Below are 22,115 nucleotides of genomic sequence, written 5' to 3' on the forward strand. Positions count from 1 at the left end.
AAACTTGGAATCCACTAATCTTTTTTTATAGAGAAGAGGAAGAAGAGGAAGGGCCCTGGAAGTGTTTGTACCTTATGCCCTCATTGAATGAAATGTCGAAGTTTCTCCCCCATTGGTTTGACTAGTAAAATTTGTGGTGTGGCTTATAACTCATTCCCAAGAAGCTTATGTAAGTGTTCTTCGGTGTTTATATAATTCTGGTGGTTGCTGTTCATGGCTGGCTCTCGTGAAGGAGAAAGTTCAGAAGTATTTGCACCCGGGTCTGACTCTGTGATCCTAAGTTAGGGTGGTAGTAGTCATTATTGACTTTTTTTTTTCTTTTTAGATATTGGTAGATCTTTATTTTATTTGTTTATTTATATATGGTGCTGAGAATTGAACCTGGTGCCTCACACATTCTAGGTGGTAGCATTCTACCACCGAGCCACAATCCTAGCCCCAGTCATTGACTTTTAAGCCAAGCAGATACTAATTTACATTTATTATCTGTCAAAACATTTCTTGTTAACTTATTTATTTTTTGGTATTAGGGATTAAATCAAGGGCCACATCCCTAACCATTTTTTATTTTTTATTTTGAGATAGGGTCTCACTAAGTTGCTTTGGGCCTCACTAATTTGCTGAGGCTGGCCTGAATTTACAATCCTCCTGCCTTAGCCTCCCAACTCACTGGGATTACAGGCATGCACCACCAAGCCCAGCTTCTTGTTACTTAGTTGCTGGACTTTGTCTCTTTTTTTTCTCAGTGGATGGGTTATATTCTAAAATTGTGGAGGGTTAGTTTTTGAAAGTTGTTTTACTTAAGTTGTGAATTTAAATGATTCAATATTCAGAAGGTACAAAAGAGCATATAGCGACGTAACATTTTGCCTTAGGGAAAATTTAATTATAGAATAAAAAAATAAGAATAGTTTATTAAACATGCAGCTTATAATATTATCTAAAATTCAGAAACTTCATAATAAGCATCATGAAGCAGCAATGAAGTGCTTGTAAAACATTGACATACTTGACAATAAACTTTAAATATTAGTACATGTTTAAACTAAAATTCTTTAACAAGAATAGTTTTAAACCTAGAGGGTGAGGATTCGTTCAAAGAATGCTGGGCAGTAAGGAGTGGATTTGGTTTTGACCTATATCTCTTGTATAGAGGAAAGGGGGAATTCATATCTGAACTAAGTGTGCTTAAGAATTATATATACTTTGATCATTTTAATATTGTTGTTATATTTGGCTACATTCAACCCCATGTCAGATGGGAGTTCACAAAGCCAGGCCTTATAACTTGGAATGAAAGTTTGATAGTGAATCTGTGATGTTGAAAGTCCAGCAGGTTCTGTTCTTTCTCTTCCCAGGAGCAGCCCACTCTGTCATGCAGAAGCCAGAACAAGGAATACAGTAGTTGGCAACAAGTTTTTATTGATCATTTTCAGATCCCTTGGCCTGACCTTTAAGACCTGCTGTCTATATTCTGATTTCTGTACTATCTGCCTACTATATAACCTTACCTCCAACTGTACCTCCAAATGATTGCTCAACCTATTTACTTATGAAATAGAAACAAGCAAGATCAGGAGAGTATCAAAGGTCATTATCAGACCCATTTCAGAGGAACCAGCAAAACACTAAGTTGAAGTGTGCCAACCCAGCTGCAAGTGTGGTTGGTGTGTGGCCCAAGCTGCAGTGTTGGTTAAAGTGGCCATTTAGCGATGGTTGTTCCCTCCTTAGGAGTCTGCTGTCCATCCAGCTACTCATTTGTTGGCTTCCCTTTTTAGAAGGGAAGCATTTTTAGCTGTGAGTTAGGAGGAATATGAAAATGTTGTGGAAGAATTAGCTCTTTGGAGGGTTGGGGTGCCTAAAAGAATGAGTTCTTTTAAAGGAAAACAGAATGCTGAGCTTTCCTCCTATAGTGTTTCAGACAGAAGTCAGAAAGGACTGATGGAAAAGGATCATGAATTTGGAGGGCAGCTAGTCTGACTTGGAGTTCTACCTTAAAGCATCCTTTTTCTTTCTTTATTTTTTGAGGGGCTGAGGATTGAACTCATGACTCTGTATCATGTGTTCTATTCCAGAGCTGCAGCTACAGCTCTTACATCTGGCTGGATATAGAAGCTATGGAACCAGGCTTCCTTATTGGGTGCTGAAAATTGAACCCAGTGCCTCACACGTGCTAGGCAAACACTCTTACCACTGAGTTACAGCATCAGCCCTACACAACATTCTTAATGCTTCTTGCCACCCTGTGCTCAGCTTTCTCTATAAGGCCTTTTGTAAAAGGCTTATTGTAGATCCATTGGTAATGGTGAAGGGAGTATGGCATTTTAACCTCTTGCTTATGTTCCATTGCTTAGGTCCCATTCTGAGCATTCCTCAACTGATTCCTTCCTTGGCATTTCCCGTTTGGTCTTCAAAAAGCAAAGGCAGCCTGCTTGAAACCTTTGATGGTCCCTCAGAATGAGGGCAAATGAAGATGCTGCCAGTGTTGCTGTAGGGGAGTGAATCACCTGAAGCATCTACATGTGAATGAATGGGCATGCACACACACCCATCTGCTCACTTTCACAGTGACCACATTAGCCCCCTCTCTATACCCCCAAACCAGGACAGTACCCCACTATACCTGGATTCAGTCCCCAGTACACCCCCCACCACCTGCTTTCAAATAAAAAATAGAAGGGACTGGGGATGTGGCTCAGAGGAAGAGCACCCCTGGGTTCAATATTAAATTTAGTATTAAATATGAAATTCAGTATTACAAGCAAAATTTAAGAAAGGTTAGTTGTATAGCCTCAAAGTTTCTTTCCCCAAGTATTTTTTGTTTGTTTGTTTTAGCATATATTCTGAAATTCTTCTTAACATTTTTCCTTCCAGGAAATGGAGCTTATTAATTCTCTTCTCCTGAATGTAGACTGAGCATAATGATTGACTTCTGATGAATAAAATATAGAAAAGGAAAGATTGTTATTTTATAGTGGAGAAACTTAGCAAATACCACATTTATCAAGTGATCAAAATGTAAGTTATGTTGATGTCTGATAAGATGTGATGAGAAGGGCACTTCACCTCTGTGATGTTCTTCCCCTAGAAGTTATAACCCCAAACTAATCATGAGAAAACATCAGTCAAACCCAAGTTAGAGGGACAGTCTAAAAAAACATGTGACTAGCATCTGGTGTTTTTTCACTCTAAAGTATCAAAGTCATGAGAATAGGCTAAGTAACTGCCTCAGTTTAAGGAGACGTGACAGCTACAGGGAACATAGTGTCCTGGATGGGATCCTATGACAGAAATAAAGACATTAGTGGAAAACTGGTGAAATCCAAATAAGGTCTATAGTTTGGTTAAACACAGTCACCAACACAATATATTTGGGTCCTTCCTACATAAGGGCCAAGTGCCATTGCTTGGTTTTGGCATTTGTGTTCTAGTTTCAAATTGCTCTTACCTTTGGGAAAGACCTTTTGGTTGTGTAGTTGGGGGTTCTGGCAGATTTAAGAACAGGCTTTATGGTTTATGTGATTCTCAAGGCCTGCCCATTTAGCAGAATGCTGCTTTAGCAGGCTGAGGAGTGGGACTGTGCACATGGACCCTCCTGCCTTGACCCCTGTCCTTGCTGGTATTTGATGCAACAAATGTCATTCAGGAATCTCTTCCTTTTTTCCTATCAAGTATTTACTTTAGACATTCTAATCTTTCAAGGCTTCAGTCACATTTATCTTCAATATGATATAATTCCTGTGTGCTTATTACATAAAATAGCCTTGTATTTCCTGTAACTGTAACATAATTATTCTTGGTTTATTTAATTACCTTTGGCTAAAAATTGATGCCTTAAACCTTTAAGTTCTTTAGGTCTATTGATCTGCTCCTTCTGTAATATATTTTTTTTTTTTTAAAGAGAGAGAGAGAGAGAGAATTTTAACATTTATTTTTTAGTTTTCGGCAGACACAACATCTCTGTTTGTATGTGGTGCTGAGGATCGAACCTGGGCCGCACGCATGCCAGGCAAGCGCGCTACCGCTTGAGCCACATCCCCAGCCCGTCCTTCTGTAATATTAAGTACACCTTGCCATGCTTTATCTGTGTATATATGACTTATCTCCATCAATAGAAAACAAACATCTTTGGAAGGAAGAAGTCTTGAAAATAGTCCTTGAAGCATGTAGGATAGTTCTTACCATATTGTAATCCCTCATTAAATGGTCAACAAATTGAAAGGGTGAACACTTTAAGACGTGGAAGAAGGCAAGAGATGAAGGGAATTGCTTCGAGTCACGCAAATGATTGTGAGCTGTGTTTGGAACTCAGCTGCTCAGCTTTGCCATTCTGAGTATTCTGAGGCCTTGAAGCTTCCTAATCCTGATAAATAGTATCAATTTGATAGCTTTCATTTTTTGTAGTCCTACTCTGAGCCAGGCTTGGTTTTAGGCACACACACTATTTAGTACTTACAATAGCCTTGTAAGGTAGGCATCATTATCTTCATTTAATAGATAAATACGTTGACATTCAGGGAGATCTTAACTTGTGTTAGGTTACCAACTATTAAGTTGCTGAGTTGAGATTTGAACCCAGGAGTGTCTGTAATCAAATCCCACCCCCAGTACAACCACCTTTCTCCCCTTGTTTTTTCAGACCAATCCCTGGAAGGCATGTGTGGCACTGAACACGACCACCTGGGGGAAGATGGACAGCGGCCGCCGCGATGCACTTCAACTACCTCATCTCAGTCTGAGCCTTCAGAGCAGCTTAAGCGCCCCCATGGCAAAATCCTAGCCTCTGAGGACCTCAAAAAGAAGAGAGCTCAGAAACCCTCTCACATGAGAAGAAACATACGGTGAGTTGTTCTTTGGATAAGAGGAGAGAGTAAGGAGTAGAAGTATTTCCCTTCATCATAAGGTTAGCAGTAGCAGAAGGACTGGTTTGGACAGGAGTGACCTCTCTCTGAAGGAGAAAGTGCTCAACTGTGTGCCCTCTTTAATGGTGAAGGTGCAGCTGAGGACCATTGGCTTGAGCTGTCCGAGGAGGATGCAGAGAGGACGTGGAAGGGCCTTGACTGCTGCTGAGGAGGTCTTGGGTAGCAATTGAGGATGAAAGGGTGCTCTGAGTTGGACTTTCTGTTTTTTCATTTGTTTGTCTGTCTGTCTGTCTATCTATCTATCTTTTTCTCAAAACTAGAAGAGATTTTTAAAAGAGAAAATTGAGCTCTCATCTTCTTAGAACTCAACTTCAGATGGCGCAGGTCTTTCTGGCCCCAGACAAGACTTCTTCCTTGAGTTTAAAGATAATAAATGTGAGCTTCCTTCACTTTCCAAATCCCCAACAATTCTTCCTTTTGCCAAATAACACCATGTGCCATTGAAAGGAGATAAATATCATTTTTGCCTACTGCTCCAGTTTTTCTTTTTAAAATGTAATGACAATTTAAAGATATTTACTCTAAACTTAAGGATGTAGAATCCCTCTAATTCTTTTCCACATAAAAACTTTATTTTTAATGCCAGTTTTCAGTTTTGTAAACAATATTACCCTATTTTACTCTCGATCTTTTGTATGTACAAAGAAAAGTCCACAGGGGCATCTGTCAGGAAGTTAAATAACATGAAAAGTATGTTAGCCTAGTACTATCTGAGCTTGAAGCACTCCACCCCCCACCCTGCCCATTGCATAGGGTTTGGTGGGGCTGAAATGATTTCTTCTCTTCCTCTATCAATTCTCTGAGCTTAGCAGTGGTCATTTCCTTTTTATCTTGACATTACTTTGCCCAAATATTGAGTGAACCCAATTGCTATTTTTAATGTTTAGAAAGCTACTCCGGGAGGATCAATTGGAGCCTGTTACCAAAGCAGCACAGCAGGAAGAGTTGGAAAGAAGGAAGCGCCTGGAGCAGCAGAGGAAAGATTATGCAGCCCCCATTCCTACTGTTCCTCTAGAGTTCCTCCCTGGTAAGCAGTGGAGATGGCAGAGAAAAGAGGCCCTGGGCTTGCACAGTGGTAAAAGAAAGACCTGTAGTAAGATTGTGGCCTCCTGGAATCCTTTAAAGTCATTCAGCTTCTTTTGAGTACACATCAGAAGAATCTGATTTTGAAAGTAGAAATAGATAATAATGAAGTACTCAAATTGATTTTATTATGATTTTTTTTTTCCTGTAACTTTGTATCTTAACATGCCAAAGGGATTTTTCTAGAGATCAGGTTGATGATAGCAGTGTGGTTTTGACATTCCCTTCCGTCTTTATTTTTCTAGAGGAAATTGTCTTAAGAGCAAGTGATGGTCCTCAACTGCCTCCTCGGGTCTTGGCCCAGGAAGTCATTTGTTTGGACAGTAGCAGTGGCAGTGAGGATGAAAAAAGCAGTCGAGATGGTAAGATCCAGCCAGAGGTGCCTTTCCTTCCTCCTGACCAGAAGTTCACCTGAGATTGACTGTACTTTTGAAAAAAAGAGTTCACTTCTTATTCTTTTGGTTTGGAGCATAGCTTTGACAGATTTCCCTGACTTACTTTAGTAAATGTAAATTTTCTCCTTAGCTTGAAGATGGAAGAGGGGGGTAAAAATCAAAATTTTTATAATTAATGATAAATTCTAACTAAGGATACACACACTTCTGATTACCACCAGAAAATTATCTCTGTTCTCTGGGTTTTCGTTTTGTTTTACTGGTGTCTCAGAGGTGATTGAACTGAGCTCTGGAGAGGAGGACACTCTTCACATTGTGGACAGCAGTGAGTCTGTCAGCGAGGAGGATGAGGAAGAGGAGAAGGGTGGCACCCATGTGAATGATGCCTTAAACCAGCATGATGCTCTTGGGCGAGTTCTTGTCAACCTGAACCACCCTCCAGAGGAGGAAAATGTCTTCCTCGCCCCACAGTTGGCACGGGCTGTGAAACCTCATCAGGTACAACAAATCTTACCCTCCTTTTCTTTTCCTTTCTGTTTCCTTGCTGGGAACTTCATTGCCTGTTTGTGGTTACTAGTATCACATTCTGTAAAGTACAAGTTTGATCCTGTAGAATAGCTGTTGGAATAGCCTGATCTTCCTCCTAGCAGTTGGCACTTCAAGATTCCTGTGAATATGAAGGGTAGGGGAAAGAGAAGAGACAAGATTTTCCTTGACACGTAGAAATTGCTGGACCTCTTGGCCTAACAGCTCTTGTACTCCTCTGTGGGATCAAAAATGAGGAGCTCGAGAGGCTCTCTAAAAGAGCAGGGCTTTGATTAGGAAGGCATGAATTCACAACAGATATGACTGTCAGATGTCAGAGGGACTTTCTAATAGTTGGGAAAAGAATAGTTTGTATTGATCCAAAGCTTGGATCTAGGACCAGTGGGTGAAAGTTCCATGAAGGTAGAACAAAACTCAGCTTAAGAACTGCAGCAGCAAGAATTGCCCCTTAAGGAATGAGCTGTCTGGAAGAGGTACCCTCCTCAAGGCTGAGGACAGCCAGGCTGAATGAAAGTCCCCATCAGGAATTTGGTACAGCAGATCCTTATATCAGGTGGGATGTCATACCGGATGAATGATTTTCTGTTTTCTCCAGGTTATAGGGAAACTTCTGTGGAGTCCACACCAGCTGTGTGTTGTAATATCTACTCATTTACTTAATTCTGACTAATTCCAAAGTGAGTACAAATAGAACCCTGGTCTTTTCTAGTCCCTCTGACATTTATTTCTGTTTCTGGCCAGATTGGCGGGATCCGGTTCCTGTATGATAACCTCGTGGAGTCACTGGAGAGGTTTAAGACCAGTAGTGGCTTTGGCTGTATCCTGGCCCACAGCATGGGTCTAGGGAAAACTCTGCAAGTGATCTCCTTCATTGATGTCCTCTTCCGCCATACGCCAGCCAAAACAGTCCTTGCCATTGTTCCGGTAAGGGTTTGGGGGAAGACACCACATAGTCATCGCTCTGAAGAGCTCTAATTAAAGTCTTCACCAGACACTGAAAAGCTTGATGAAATCAGCTCTGAGCTTACCTTCCCACCCCCACCCCCTTCTCTTCTTCTTCTTCTTCTTTTTTTTTTTTTTTGCACTGGGGATTGAACCCAGGGGTGCTTAACCACATTTTCTTTTCTTTCTTTTTTTTTTTTTTTTTTTTTGTACCAGGGGGCACTTAACCACTGAGCCACTTTTCAGCCCTTTTTATATTTTATTTAGAGACAGGGAATCGCTGAGTTGCTTCAGGCCTTGCTAAATTGCTCACAATCCTCCTGCCTCAGCCTCCCAAGCCACTGGGATTACAGGCATGCACCACTGTGCCTGGCTGAACTTGTTTCTTAGGACTCTTTTTTGACTTGGCTTTCTGATAGGTTAATACTCTTCAGAACTGGTTGGCAGAGTTCAACATGTGGCTTCCTGCTCCTGAATCCCTTCCAGCTGACAACAAGCCTGAAGAAGTCCAGCCTCGGTTCTTTAAAGTTCACATCTTGAATGATGAGCACAAGTAGGTGACCTGCCTTCTCTTCTCTGCCCCTTCATTTTGACTTCTTTCTTGGATCTAGATGTTAGGGCAGTCTATTTGACTATGTACTCTGTCCTCCCAGATTGCTTTTGTTTTCTCGATGTGTCCTTCTCTGTTCTTACTACTTACTTTTTTTACCCTCTACCCAGCTTTTTAGTAAAAACAGAGTTACGTTGCCTGAGAAATTTCTTGTGTTCTACTTTAGGATGCTTTTATGTCATGAAAAACCTGTGGACATGGTCACATTTTCCAATGTATATGGAAAAAAAATTCAGCATGATAGAGTGGAATTTTTCATCTTTTAACTTCTTACTTTTTATATTTCTCTTTTTTGTAGATACCCGATCATCATTCTCTTAAGCCATGGATCAATAGTTATTAACCTTTAATGGTTCAATTTCCACAACTTTGAAAGGTGTAAATCTTGTTTTGCTTTAGATTTAAATAAAATTAAATTTCTATTCTGTAAAGTAATCTCAGTTTCCAAAACTCTGAAGAACTTCTTGCTTTAAGCCAACTGTCCATGTTGCCCTTTTCTCTCATTGACATGGCTAATTGAGAAGGTAGACTTTATTTTCTGCAGAGACTGCTTTTTGTCATTTTTGGTCACACACATTAAAATGAGGAGACTCTGAGTGACTCAACAAGTAGTTAATCCTCTGCTCTCTGTTTTTGGATTTTAGGACTGGTAGTCAACATGTGAAACACAGTGAGGGCTCAGATGTTTAGGAGTGGAGTGGCTATGATGAAAGTCATCTGGTTTCTACTATCCATGCCCCTTTACTGTTTTTCTTGGCTCTTTATTCACTGGAACCTGGGCAGGTGGAATGCAGAGTGTTGCCCTTCTTTCTCTGACCTTGTGTTTATTATGGGAATAACTTGAAATGCTCCCTTAAATGTTGGATTTCAGTCATGAATGTGTATTGAAGGGGGGTATTTTCTCATGCCTTTTGTCATTGAATTACTGTGTTTCTTCTGTTTAACCATCATCAATGACCCAGTTCATTCTCAATACAAGTAGGGTCTCTGGAATGAGAAAGGAAAGTCTCAGGCAACTGACCAGTCCTATACTTGATACTACATGAAATCTTTCTCATGCCTTTTGTCATTGAATTACTGTGTTTCTTCTGTTTAACCATCATCAATGACCCAGTTCATCCCCAATACAAGTAGGGTCTCTGGAATGAGAAAGGAAAGTCTCAGGCAACTGACCAGTCCTATTCTTAATACTACATGAAATCTTTGTCAGTAAGGAGTTCTAAATATACAACAAAGCTTTGAGTATGAGAGATTCTTCCTGAGGAATAATACTTTTTCTGCTTATTCCCAAAAGTAATAATACTTTATCTCTGTTTACCTTTTTAAAAACAAACACAAACACCCCCACCAACTTTATTGAGATATAATTCATACCTCACACAATTTTCTCTGTTTACTCTTGCAGGACGATGGCATCTCGTGCTAAAGTGATGGCTGATTGGGTGTCAGAGGGTGGGGTGCTGCTGATGGGGTACGAAATGTACAGACTCCTCACTCTGAAGAAATCCTTTGCCACAGGTAGACCGAAGAAAACCAAGAAACGTTCTCACCCAGTCATCATTGATCTGGATGAGGAAGATCGACAGCAGGAGTTTCGGAGAGGTGGGCAACCTGTCCCAGAAATACTTTTGGGGGTATTTTAGGAAAAAAGAAATAATGTCTGCTAGACAGGTATGAAGTTCATTATTGGTGTGAATTATCATGAACCAGAAATCCTAGTCTCCAAGATGGGTTAGATAATCTCCAGTGGCTCTCAGAATGTGCTACTTTTCATGCAGGCCATACCCGTCTTAGAGAAACTCATTTGTCCATCTATCCCTGTTTCTCTTACAGAATAGTTGGAAGAGTACTTACTCCCTTTACCACTTCCTAGAGATGTTCTGAGAGAACAATAAGAAAATTTTCAATTTTTTTAAAAAAAAATTTCATACTGTGTTTTGAAATCAGGGCCTTATGCATTAATGGTTCTGCCTCCCCACCCTTTTTTATTTTGTTTTGAGAAAGGGTCTTGTTACATTGCTGAGGGTGGCCTCAGCCTTCCAAGTAGCTAGGATTTCAGGTGTGTACCACTGCATCCAGTTTATAAAGCATTTGAATCACTCATAGAAAGATATAAGAGTAGCACTGTTATGTGCAAATTTATGAAAAAGAATTTACCCTAGTTGCTTTAGGGAAAACCATTCCACTCATAGTTCTATTTCTTCCTCTAAGGAACTTTTGCCCATTTGGGGAAGAAAGTTGTTTTCTTTTTGTGTTGGGAATTGAACACAAGGGTGCTTTATCACTGAATTACATCCCCAGCCCTTTTAATTTTTTATTTTGAGATGGGATCTTGAACTTGTGATTTTCCTGCCTCAGCCTCCTGGGTTGCTGAGATTACAGGTGTATGCCACTGTACCCAGTGGGAAGAAAGTTTTTGAAACATTCAGAGGCTATCATTTTATAGTTCTCTTCATCTGTGAGATTATGTTTGGTCTAGGTTTTCTTCGGTGGCAGAGTTGGAATGAATTTGCCATTTGGCAATGATTGGTGAATAATTATGGGAAGACCTTGTCTTTTAGTTAGCTCCTAGCAGCCAGTCCTCAGAAGAAGCCAAGATGCTGATAATGGTGAAAGCCCAGTGAAGGATTTGGATTATTCCTACCAGCTGTATTTTTAATCCTGAGCTGGCACTTTGTGGTTATGCTCTCTACTGTCCAGTTGGTTGGTATAAGTCCTAAGGTTGCAAGTCAGTTTTACTGTTAGCCTAAAAATGAATAAAGAAATAAGGAAAGGGATAGGGGAGAGGGGATACCTGTTGCAAGAGTCAATGGCCAGGTTAGCATCACACCAAACATGCAGGAGCTTGGATGGCTGGCTCCCTTTCACCAACGGGAGCTGACTCTTGCTTTCCTGCTTCCTTCATTTCTTCTGTCTCCTCCAGGGTGCTCCCCTACTTCTCATATTACTGACTAAGAGCAGGCCCTCTCACCCTCTGACTCCGGATCCTCTTCCCTCCCTAGAGTTTGAGAAGGCTTTATGCCGCCCTGGTCCTGATGTGGTGATCTGTGATGAGGGACACCGCATCAAAAACTGCCAGGCCAGCACCTCACAGGCTTTGAAGAACATACGCTCTCGCCGCAGGGTGGTGCTGACTGGGTACCCCCTGCAGAACAACCTCATCGAGTACTGGTGCATGGTGGACTTTGTACGCCCTGATTTCCTTGGCACTCGACAGGAGTTCAGCAACATGTTTGAACGCCCTATTCTGAATGGGCAGTGTATCGATAGCACGCCTCAGGACGTCCGCCTCATGCGGTACCGGAGCCATGTCCTGCACAGCCTCCTGGAGGGCTTTGTGCAGAGGTAAGCCAGGCTCAGGGCCCTGTTTTCTGCATCCTCAGAGGGGCAGTGAGCTTTCCAAGGCTATTATGAGTGAGGGCTCTTCGTAGTAATAAACTTTCCTGTGTGTAAATACCTAGTAGATAATAGCTAGATATGTGTAAATAGCTAGTAGACCATTTCGGTCTTATGAAAATTTGACCTAGAAGTGCTTTACTCAAAAGTTATCTTTAAAATTACTAGAGATGTGGCTGGGGTTGGGGTTAGTGGTGGAGCATTTGCCTAGATGTATGAGGCACTGGGTTTGATTCTCAACACTGCATATAAATAAATAAATGAATAAAATTAATACCTAAAAAAGATTTAAAAAGAAATTTCTGGAGATACCTGCTTTACTTGCTGAGAAAAGCAAGAGAGCTAGCATTCTGCAGAGTTGGGTGAAAGAATAGAAGTGGTGGTTCTAGGGCTATGGCCTTACCAGTCTCAGCATCTTATTTGATGTAGCTAGCTCAGATTAGTTTAAAGCAGTTCCTTTAAAACCTTGTTAAGATGGCATGTATAGAGAAAGGAGGCAGCCGGGGGAATTGGGCTTGGTCACTCAATCAGTAATAGCCTAAGACAGGCCACTCTGCCTCCTGGTTTGGTTGTTATTCTTAAGACAAGTTTTTACTTCATGGTGCCAAACCACTCTGCATTATTGAAAGGTTGTATATTGAGATCCTTGAAAGGAAGGTGTGTCAGGAATGTAAGGCCATGTTTTCTTCCTGCATTGTTCCCATCTGGCCACACTTCCTGGCCACTTCTAATCTCTGCCTCTCTAGGAGAGGCCACACTGTGCTGAAGATTCATCTCCCTGCCAAGGAAGAGAATGTGATCCTGGTGCGGCTATCTAAGATCCAGCGAGATTTGTATACACAGTTCATGGACCGCTTCCGAGACTGTGGTAGCAGTGGCTGGCTGGGGCTGAACCCTCTCAAGGCTTTTTGCGTGTGCTGCAAGGTGCGTTGGGGCCTCATGGAAGATTGTGTTGGGGACTCAGCATGCACACAGTCCTCAGTGAGTTACTTCTGCTGGGAGTCCTTGATAAAGGAAGAATAAAGCCGGAGAGGCCATCTCAGTTCCCTGCACTGGAGTGCTCTGTAAGGGCTCAAAGAAAACATGCTGATTGTGCACCACACAGTTCTTAGGTGTATGCACCACAACTGTAGTGTAACTGGTACCTCTTGCAGCTCAGTTGCACAACTTGTTATATTAAACTTGAGAAATTGCTTTTTTCTCACTGTCCTTTTCACTTGAAAAAGGGGTTGTGGTGATGGAGGAATATTGTGGGGTGGAATTTTGGACTGTTAATATATTCAGTTCTTAAGAAATGTACAGCTTAGACAAGTTATGTGAACAACTTTATGTCTGATCTATTTTTTATCAGATTTTAATCTCTTTCGTACTGTTAGTGAGGGAACTATTTCTTTTATTCTGTACCCTGGCTGTACTCTCAGCAGACCTGTTATGTATTATTCTTGATTATTCACTGCTTCAATAAGTCATTTAGAGATGTATGTATGTGGACAGATGAGGCACACAGAACTCAGTGAGTTACTTCAGAAATACTTCTTTAAAGTATTTCTGTTGTAGCCACAGTTCTAGACTAGAGCCAGGAAACAAAAACAAAAGTGGTCTATGATAGTGCTTCAGGACCAGTGTTTTTCTTCCTTCCTCCTTCCTGCCCTTCTTCCAGAAATTCTCAACTATTGCTAGGAATGATCACTGAAATAACATGATTGGTCATATATAAGTCAGATACATCTTGTTCATAGGAAGAAATTAGACTTGTTTCATATGGTAGCTGACTGTAGCCACATAGTGAAACAAAAAAATTCTTATTCTTATTTGAATAAGAAAGCAAGTTTTTTGACACAGCCTTTTGGATTAGATACCAGACATACTGGAATTGCTCTGGTATGAACTCTCCCAGTCATGTGTTGTGGTCATCAGAGCTGATAGTAAAAGCAAATGTGCAGGCTTTTTGAAGGTGTTAGAGGTACATTAGTTTTTGGTGTGACAGTGTGTACTGTGTGAGGTGTAAATTTCTACACTCTCTGGGACACCCTTGGAATGTTTTCTGTCTTATGCCCCTTTCTTTCCTTTTACCTCAGATCTGGAATCACCCTGATGTGCTGTATGAAGCTCTTCAGAAGGAGAACCTGGCCAATGAGCAGGACCTAGACGTAGAAGAACTTGGCTCAGCAGGGACCAGTGCCCGCTGCCCACAACAGGGAACAAAAGGCAAGGGAGAGGATACAACCTTGGCTTCCTCAATGGGAGAGGCAACCAATAGCAAGTTCCTACAGGGGGTTGGCTTCAACCCATTCCAGGAGCGAGGCAACAACATTGTCACATATGAATGGGTGAGTCAATTAGATCCTATAATAACCATAAAGTAATGCTGAAAATAGATGGTGCATGGCCCACTTCGTGAGAGAGTCAGGTGTACAATGTAGTATACTGCCAAGGTCTGTGCAGGGAACTCTAAAGGTGGCCAGTGGGCCATGGTCTTGGAGAGAATTTTATTTCTGATCATCTGGCTTTGGACCTGCTCCCAGCTGCCTCATTTTTTTCTTGCAGGCCAAGGACCTTCTGACTAATTACCAGACTGGAGTCTTGGAAAACTCTCCCAAGATGGTACTACTATTCCACCTGATTGAGGAAAGTGTTAAGCTAGGGGACAAGATCCTTGTGTTCAGGTAGGAAGAGAAAGTTGAGACTGTCTTTCTCTGGTAAGGATTAACACAGCTTTTGGGGAGTGAGACCAAGTAGGCTCACATTAGCTCCTTTTTCTCTTGTAGTGCCTTTTCAACCAACCACTTATTGTGAGGACCTTTCTTGCATTTTGTCTTTCTCTTTTGGAGTATCTTTCTTTGTCTAATGCATTTTCTCCACAGAGAACAATTTAGAACCCTAAGCTAACATTAGAGATCATTGTCTAATCCTTCAAACTATGACCTTGACCACATACAGCCCATGACTGGTTTATATATATGTTAATGAATCTTTATTTTATTCATTTATTTATATGTAGTGCTGAGAATCTAATCCAGTGCCTCAAACATACTAGGCAAGCGCTCTACCACTGAGCCACAACCCTAGCCCCTGTGGCTGGTTTTTGTTCCCATTGAATCACAGTTTCAACCTATTTATTTATTTATTTGTTTTTTAGGTACCAGAGATTGAACTCAGGGTCACTCAACCACTGAGCCACATCCCCAGCCCTATTTTGTATTTTATTTAGAGACAGGGTCTCACTGAGTAGCTTAGTGCCTCACTTTTGCTGAGGCTGGCTTTGAACTCGCAATCTTCCTGTCTCAGCCTCATGAGCTACTAGGATTACAAGCATGCACTACTGTGCCTGGTTTATTATTGATTTTGAGACAGGGTCTTACTTAAATTGCCCAGGCTGGCCTTGAACTTGCAATCCTCCTGCCTTAGCCTTCTGAGTTGCTGAGATTACAGGCGTGTGCACCACAACTGTTTTCTTCCACTTGAGAGCTAAAAGTAGTTTTTGGAAATTTTAAAGGGTTGTAAAACAAGAACAACAACAAAATATTCAGCAGAGTATATGTGATCTACAAAGCTTAAAATGTTTGTTTGCTATTTGACCCTTTACAGAAAACCTTTGCTGATCCCTGTTCTAATCTGCTTTTATCCCTCCCCTATAAAAGTTTTGTTTATAAGGCCAAGTAAGTGATGATTTGTTTCATAGTCACATTGTCAGTTTTTGAGTCTCATTAAAAATGGACTTTCCAGGAAAACAGACATGCAGTAAATTGTTTTTCCTTTTTTCTTCTGACCAGATTATGCCCCGAGTAAAGCCAAGTGGCAGGAGCCTGTCTTGGGAGCCTCTACATGGGACACATTTTGAATTTTCTTAAATTATGTTTTTATTGTTATTATTTAAAAAATTTTTTTTGTAGTTGTAGGTGGACAGAATGGCTTTATTTGTTAATTTTTATGCAGTACTAAGTATTGAACCCAGTCTCTCACATGTGCTAGGCAAGCGCTCTGCCACTGAACTACAGCCCCAGCCCCTGTTTTTATTATTTTATTATTTCATTTTGACATAATCATATGTGTACAAAACATAATTTGCTCCATTTCATTCTATGGTAATTCCCCTTTCTCTTGCCTCCTCCCTTCTCCTAGTCCCTTTCCTTGCTATACTGATCTCCCTTCTATTTACTTATATTAAAAATTGATACATTGTACTTATGAATAAAAGTAGGATTCATTGTGATATATTCATACATGCATATATGTGACATTCTTTGAGAGGGCAGCAATGATTCTAACTTGAGAGAACCTAGTGACCCCTGATTTTAAGGATTACTTTAGGGAAGATTGGCCATCTGCATTGTTTTAGAAGAAGCCAAGTCATTTTCTTTCCCTAGCAAGATCCCTAAGATTGCCTGTGGCTCATGATCAGATTTAATGTATATTCACTTGGTATTGGTTTGTAGTACTAATGCTATTTGAGTGTTGAGCTAAACCCCCAAATTTCTTAGTGGAGGAAATAAGGATGGAGAGACTTATTTTTTTCAGTGAAGTGATGGTAATAAGAGTGTAGATGACTCTGCTCGCATTATGAGCTAGGCAGAATATCTTTGCTTGTTCTTGGTGGGGTTGCTGCTTGTGGGAACTTCCATTGTCAGAAGGTTGCACATGAATATAGGCTTATTGGGAACAAGATTCCTGGGATCTGGGAGCCATCTGAACCATATTTTCCCTTTCAGCCAGAGCCTTTCCACCTTGGCTCTCATTGAAGAGTTCCTGGGAAAACGAGAAGTGCCCTGTCTGCCTGGTGCTGAAGGGCAGGGAGGACAGAAGTGGGTTCGAAATGTCAGCTACTTCCGTGAGTTTATTGCTGCTTTGTTCCTGGAGCCTTGGAAAGATCTGCTTTCCTTCTCTCTCCTTTCCTCTTCTCATGCTTTGCTCGCCATCAGTGCATAAAAATGATCTGTGATTAGCCTAGGAGCAGGGAGACCCTAAGAGCCAACTTTTATGAATGAATCAATATATTAGGGACTGGGGGGACTTGGGAAAGATAGGAGGCATGTAGAGAAGTAGAAGGCATTGCCCTTGTCTTCATTTGAGATGTAATAGCTCCAGTGCAAATGTAGCACTGATTGCCCATTCTGGGATTCTAAGAAGGATAGATAAGTGTAGTGAGACTGGCTGGAGAAGTGTTTTAGAAAAGATGGGGAGAATTCGAATATATAGAGTGAGAGTGGCCTGAAAATTATTCCAAGGCAGAAGAGCAGAGTGAGCATAAGTCAGTCCTACTTTCTCTGTGGGGAAAATAATACCTCTAAAAGGGTGAAAATTTGTGTGTGTGTGTGTGTGAAAATTCTTTACTTTTTTCAATGTATAAGTCATGCATAAACAGATGCATAAATGCATAAACAGATGTATAGTATATCTGTGTATTAAAATTTCATGGAAGACATGATGTGATGGGGGAAATGTCTAAAAATGGTCCTTAGGGGAATGGTAATGATAAAAAGTTGAGAAATAGTTGACCTCAGCTCTGTTGACATTTGGGCCAGACTGTGGTTATAGGGAACTGTCCTGTGTATTGTTGGATATTTAGCAGCATCGCTGGTCTCTATTCACTAGAGACAATTTTGACAATCAAAAATGTCTCCATATATTGCCAGATATCCCCTGGGAAGTGCAAGAGTAGAGAAACCATGCTCTGTAAGAACCATTGGCCTAAGGGAAAGATTCAGAGGAATGGAGGTTTAGAGGGTGGCAAGGAGACCACAGTACAGGATGTGGCACAGAACTTGTGTTTACTATAGAGTTGCCCAATGAGTCAGTGGTGATCTGTGCTTTGAAATTGTGAGAACGCAGGTTGGAGAGAGAGGCTGGGGTCTTCATTGAGGACCACAATACTGAGCAGTTATACTATTGCTTCCATAATAGTATGATATATTTTTTCCTCCCCCTTTTGAGCTCCTCTTTTCATTCATGTGTTGCATTCAACTGCTCCGACTTTATTGATCTTATGTCTTTTTAAAGCAAGTTCTTAGCCTAAGAAGCTTGTTAAAAATGCAAATATCTGGTGGAGGAATGTTACCCATACCAAAACACAGAATCCTTAGTCTCCCTGAACTCACCCCAGGATTCCCTGGGCTGAGGTAGATATCACCTTGAACCTTTGTTTTTTAAGCTCCTTAGGTGAGTACATGCACTCTTAAATCTAAGAGCCTTGGTCTTAGAATTCACCTAAGATACAAAAGGGCAGAAAAGTAGTTTATGATCCTTGTCGCATATGAGAATCACCTGAGGGTATTTTTACATTGTGGAAGCCTGGACTCACTGTAGCCCCATGATATGTCTAGGGGTGGGATCTGAGCACTATAGTGTTTCTGTTCATAAAACACATTTCCTAGTGATTTTTGCTGAATATCCCTGTTCTCATCTGTATACTTCTTGTGGTTTTTTCCTTCCTTCCTAGGGCTAGATGGTAGCACCCCTGCCTTTGAGAGGGAGCGACTCATTAATCAGTTCAATGATCCCAGCAACCTCACCACCTGGCTGTTCCTTCTTTCCACAAGGTGAGTGAAACTGTGAGGGGAGGTCAAAGGCGTGTGTTCAAACAATTGGCCACCTAGGCATATATCCCAAAGGCTCTCAGGTTTGAAGTCTACTCAGGTTTGTAACTTGTTCTTTTTGTTGTTATTATTTAGTACCAGGAATTAAACTCAGGAGCACTCGACTACTGAGCCACATCCCCAGCCCTATTTTGTGTTTTATTTAGAGACAGGGTCTCACTGAGTTGCTTAGTGCCTCCTGTTGCTGAGGCTGGCTTTGACTAGTAATCCTCCTGTCTCAAGCCTCCTGAGCCACTGGGATTACAGGTGTATGCCACCGCACCCGGCCTTGTAACTTGTTTTTGAGATCAGAGAGGGGATCCCAAAAAGAAGTTGTGGTAGAAGAGCAGTTGTGGTAGTGACATAAAGTTCTTTGAGACTTTTATTAACATTCATAATTAGCTTTTCTCTGAGGATTGTTCTGAGGCATAGACAATGTGATAAATTGAAAGTGCCTGAAAAAGTGAACAGTCAATGTAATCATAAAAGGCTGATGCATCCTTTGTCTCATGCCAAGTACCTCAAAAGCTGTGCTGCCTTCTGCCACTAGAATGTTCTATCGCAGGGTATGAGCCTGTCACTCCCCTCAGTGATTAGAGTAAAAACACTGGAAACATCGTGTGTAGAAATATCCCCTGACCAAGGATATCATTCTGGAACCAGGATGTGGGGCCTTACTTGTTACAGAGGAATAGAGAGTTGTAGGCCCTGCCATGTTGGATTTCAGGGTATAGTTTTCAGTGCTTGAGGAACGTAACTATTTTTCAGCAGGACAGCAAAATTCTTGAGTATATTGTGCTTAAAATGAAGAGTAATGTTGGGGGAGGGTAAAGCTGATAAAAAAAACCTTCTTTAGACTAAAGACTCAATGACTATTACCTTATGTTTTAAAGGGCCGGATGCTTGGGTGTGAATCTAATTGGCGCCAATCGAGTGGTGGTGTTTGATGCTTCCTGGAACCCTTGCCATGATGCCCAAGCAGTATGTCGGGTATACCGTTATGGCCAGAAAAAGCCCTGTCACATCTATCGTTTGGTGGCTGATTATACGCTTGAAAAGAAGATCTATGATCGTCAGATTTCCAAGCAGGGCATGTCAGGTGGGCTACCTTCGAGGCATTCCAGAGGTACATCTATACAAGCTGCCTTCCTTATAGTATCAAAGGTGGGAGGGGAGGAGCAGAGTATGGGATCATAAGCAGGTGAGGAATCTTAGGAAACCAGCAGTTCCCCCCTTCTCATTCTCATTCCAATCATTAAAAGGGATTGACCTCACATTGTTGAAGATGGATTTAATGACAAGAGCCAAGCTAATTATGTGATTTTTTTCTTCTGATGTTTTCATTTCACCAGGGCCTTAGACTGGTTTTAGACTTTTTATTTTTTTTAAGTATCAGAAATTTAACCAATACTGAACTATACTTCCAGCCCTTTGTAGGGTCTCTCTTAGGGTCTCTCTAAGTTGCCCAGCCTTCTCTTGCCTCAGCCGCCTAAGTGATGAGGATTATAGGCATTCACTATCATTCCTGGTCTTGACCTTTGACTTTCAGGTATGGGATGACTTTTCATCAGTAGTGACAGTTCTGCCACATAAAACCTCCTTTCTCCCTGCTAACCTTTGTAATTGTGTTTTTAATCTTCTTTGCCATGTGCTGACTTTCTTTATTTCTTCTCTCTTCTAGATCGGGTGGTAGATGATCTAAATCCAATGCTGAACTTTACCCGGAAAGAGGTGGAAAACCTACTGCACTTTGTTGAGAAGGAGCCAGCTCCCCAAGCATCCTTGAATGTAAAAGGTATCAAGGAGTCAGTTCTACAGCTTGCTTGTTTGAAGTACCCTCACCTCATCACCAAGGTAAGAACCCAGTAGGCATGAAGTTCCCAAGCATGGCATACTCTGTCAGAGGAGGCTTGTCTGACAAGCTTGCTTTCTTCATTTGAAGTTGTATTTCATTTAGACATCTGGGATGCAATTGATTCTTTTTCTTGACCCAGATAGTCCCTTTTCTACTCCAACCACCTGCTTCTACCCTTTGTCAGATTCTAGGAGTACTGAGCTCAGACATGTGGAATAATTTGGCCATTGTGAGTTTATATAGCAGAAAGAGAGGGGGGAAGTTCTGAAAATGTAGTTTCTTAATTTTCTAATAGGGAAGACAGGCTTAGGTGTCTGAAGTGGATAATAGGTTAGAATTATGACAGAAAGACAGTAAACCTGCTTGTGTGTGCCTATGAGCAGGCTCTTTACGAGTGCTGGAGAGAGCCAGCCCCTTCTTGGTTTCAAAGTAAGGTTCATTGTCCATCAGTATGTTGGCAGGGCAGTCAGTCATGCTGGCACAAAGACTGGTAATTAAATCAACATCCCCCTGTGTCCCTAGGAGCCTTTCGAGCATGAGTCATTGCTCCTCAACCGAAAGGATCACAAGCTGACCAAGGCTGAGAAAAAAGCAGCAAAGAAAAGTTATGAGGAAGACAAACGAACGTCAGTTCCCTACACCCGCCCATCATATGCACAATATTACCCTGCCAGTGACCAGAGCCTGACCAGCATCCCTGCCTTCAGTCAGAGGAACTGGTGAGTTATTGAAAGGGGAGGGAGGGTCTGCTGCTAGGCCAGGCCCAAATTTTTTCAATTTCTTTTTTTAACCAAAGGGAGAGCCTACAATCTGCTGCTTTGGCTGTCATGAACTCTGATAGGTTTTGTTCTAGGGTCAGGTGTCAAAGTAGTTTAGCAACCATAGTGTTTTAAGTGACTCTGGTTTTCACTGCCCTGGCTGGAAAAGTGAGCTGCTGGTTTTCTCACTCAGAAAAGCTTTTAAGGACTCCTGCGGGAACTGAGTGGGACAGAAGGGAATACAGCTTCCCAAAACACAAAAGTTCAGCCCTTCCACAGTTTCATCCTATCCCAGCACCTTGGCCCTAGAATTCACATAGTAGTGAAGTTTAAGCTGATGGCCATGTTCTTTCTGGTCCCAGATTATAGTCTGGGAATACTTTTGTTCCTAATGGGATTTAATTCTGTAAGTGTGCGATGATCTTGAGCAAGAAAATTTATTGAATAGTTGAGAATGTGAACTATGTGGAGGCCAACTGCTAAGGAGGGAGGGAGACTTTTTGTTAGATTTTACAGAACAAGTATCTATGTATCAGTTTTTTCTGTATTTAAAGACAAAGTGCCTTTCAGCCCTCACCTTCCTTTGTAATAACTAGATCAACTGTCTAGTCATTGATTGAGTGGTTTGCATTTTTTAATTGCCTAATTTTTTTGAATGAAAGCAAATTATTTTATTTGAGGGGAATCAATTTATAAGAGTCACATGTAAAAAATAATCTTGCCAATGAGGACTTGAAAATATTAAATTTCTAAGATTTTATGTACAAGACACTGAGTTTTTTTTCTTTGTGTGAATAAATTTGCTTTTTTTTTGGTGGTACTGGAAATAGAACATATATCCTTTTGCATGATAAGCTGGCTGCTACTCATTGAATGTACTTTCTACTTAGAAAGTCACTCTTAAAGCCTCAGGCTTCGTATTTTTATGTCATTTTCAAAGATACTATTGTCTGGGAAGGTTTTCTTCTTTTGTCCTTCACCTCTGTTTTTTTCTGGACTCTTCTTTGTAACATAAGGAGTAGATTAAGTCTGAGCC

General features: G+C 41.2%; 1 protein-coding gene across 1 annotated transcript in view; it reads left to right on the forward strand.

The window, feature by feature from the left end:
• The window catches only part of Rad54l2 (RAD54 like 2), a 119,089-nt gene that overhangs the window by 88,878 nt on the left and 8,096 nt on the right, over positions 1 to 22,115 (forward strand). Inside the window, exons 3-18 of the mRNA XM_026384019.2 lie at positions 4,640 to 4,841; positions 5,810 to 5,949; positions 6,251 to 6,367; positions 6,672 to 6,898; positions 7,688 to 7,870; positions 8,308 to 8,441; positions 9,904 to 10,100; positions 11,501 to 11,843; positions 12,641 to 12,818; positions 13,973 to 14,224; positions 14,442 to 14,560; positions 16,604 to 16,722; positions 18,331 to 18,430; positions 19,360 to 19,565; positions 20,148 to 20,320; positions 20,844 to 21,040. Coding sequence (XP_026239804.2) covers positions 4,640 to 4,841; positions 5,810 to 5,949; positions 6,251 to 6,367; positions 6,672 to 6,898; positions 7,688 to 7,870; positions 8,308 to 8,441; positions 9,904 to 10,100; positions 11,501 to 11,843; positions 12,641 to 12,818; positions 13,973 to 14,224; positions 14,442 to 14,560; positions 16,604 to 16,722; positions 18,331 to 18,430; positions 19,360 to 19,565; positions 20,148 to 20,320; positions 20,844 to 21,040 — 2,887 coding nt within the window. The remainder of the gene's footprint in view (positions 1 to 4,639; positions 4,842 to 5,809; positions 5,950 to 6,250; positions 6,368 to 6,671; positions 6,899 to 7,687; positions 7,871 to 8,307; positions 8,442 to 9,903; positions 10,101 to 11,500; positions 11,844 to 12,640; positions 12,819 to 13,972; positions 14,225 to 14,441; positions 14,561 to 16,603; positions 16,723 to 18,330; positions 18,431 to 19,359; positions 19,566 to 20,147; positions 20,321 to 20,843; positions 21,041 to 22,115) is intronic.

This window comes from Urocitellus parryii, chromosome 2, assembly GCF_045843805.1.
Source record: "Urocitellus parryii isolate mUroPar1 chromosome 2, mUroPar1.hap1, whole genome shotgun sequence".
NCBI classification, from domain to species: Eukaryota; Metazoa; Chordata; class Mammalia; order Rodentia; family Sciuridae; genus Urocitellus; species Urocitellus parryii.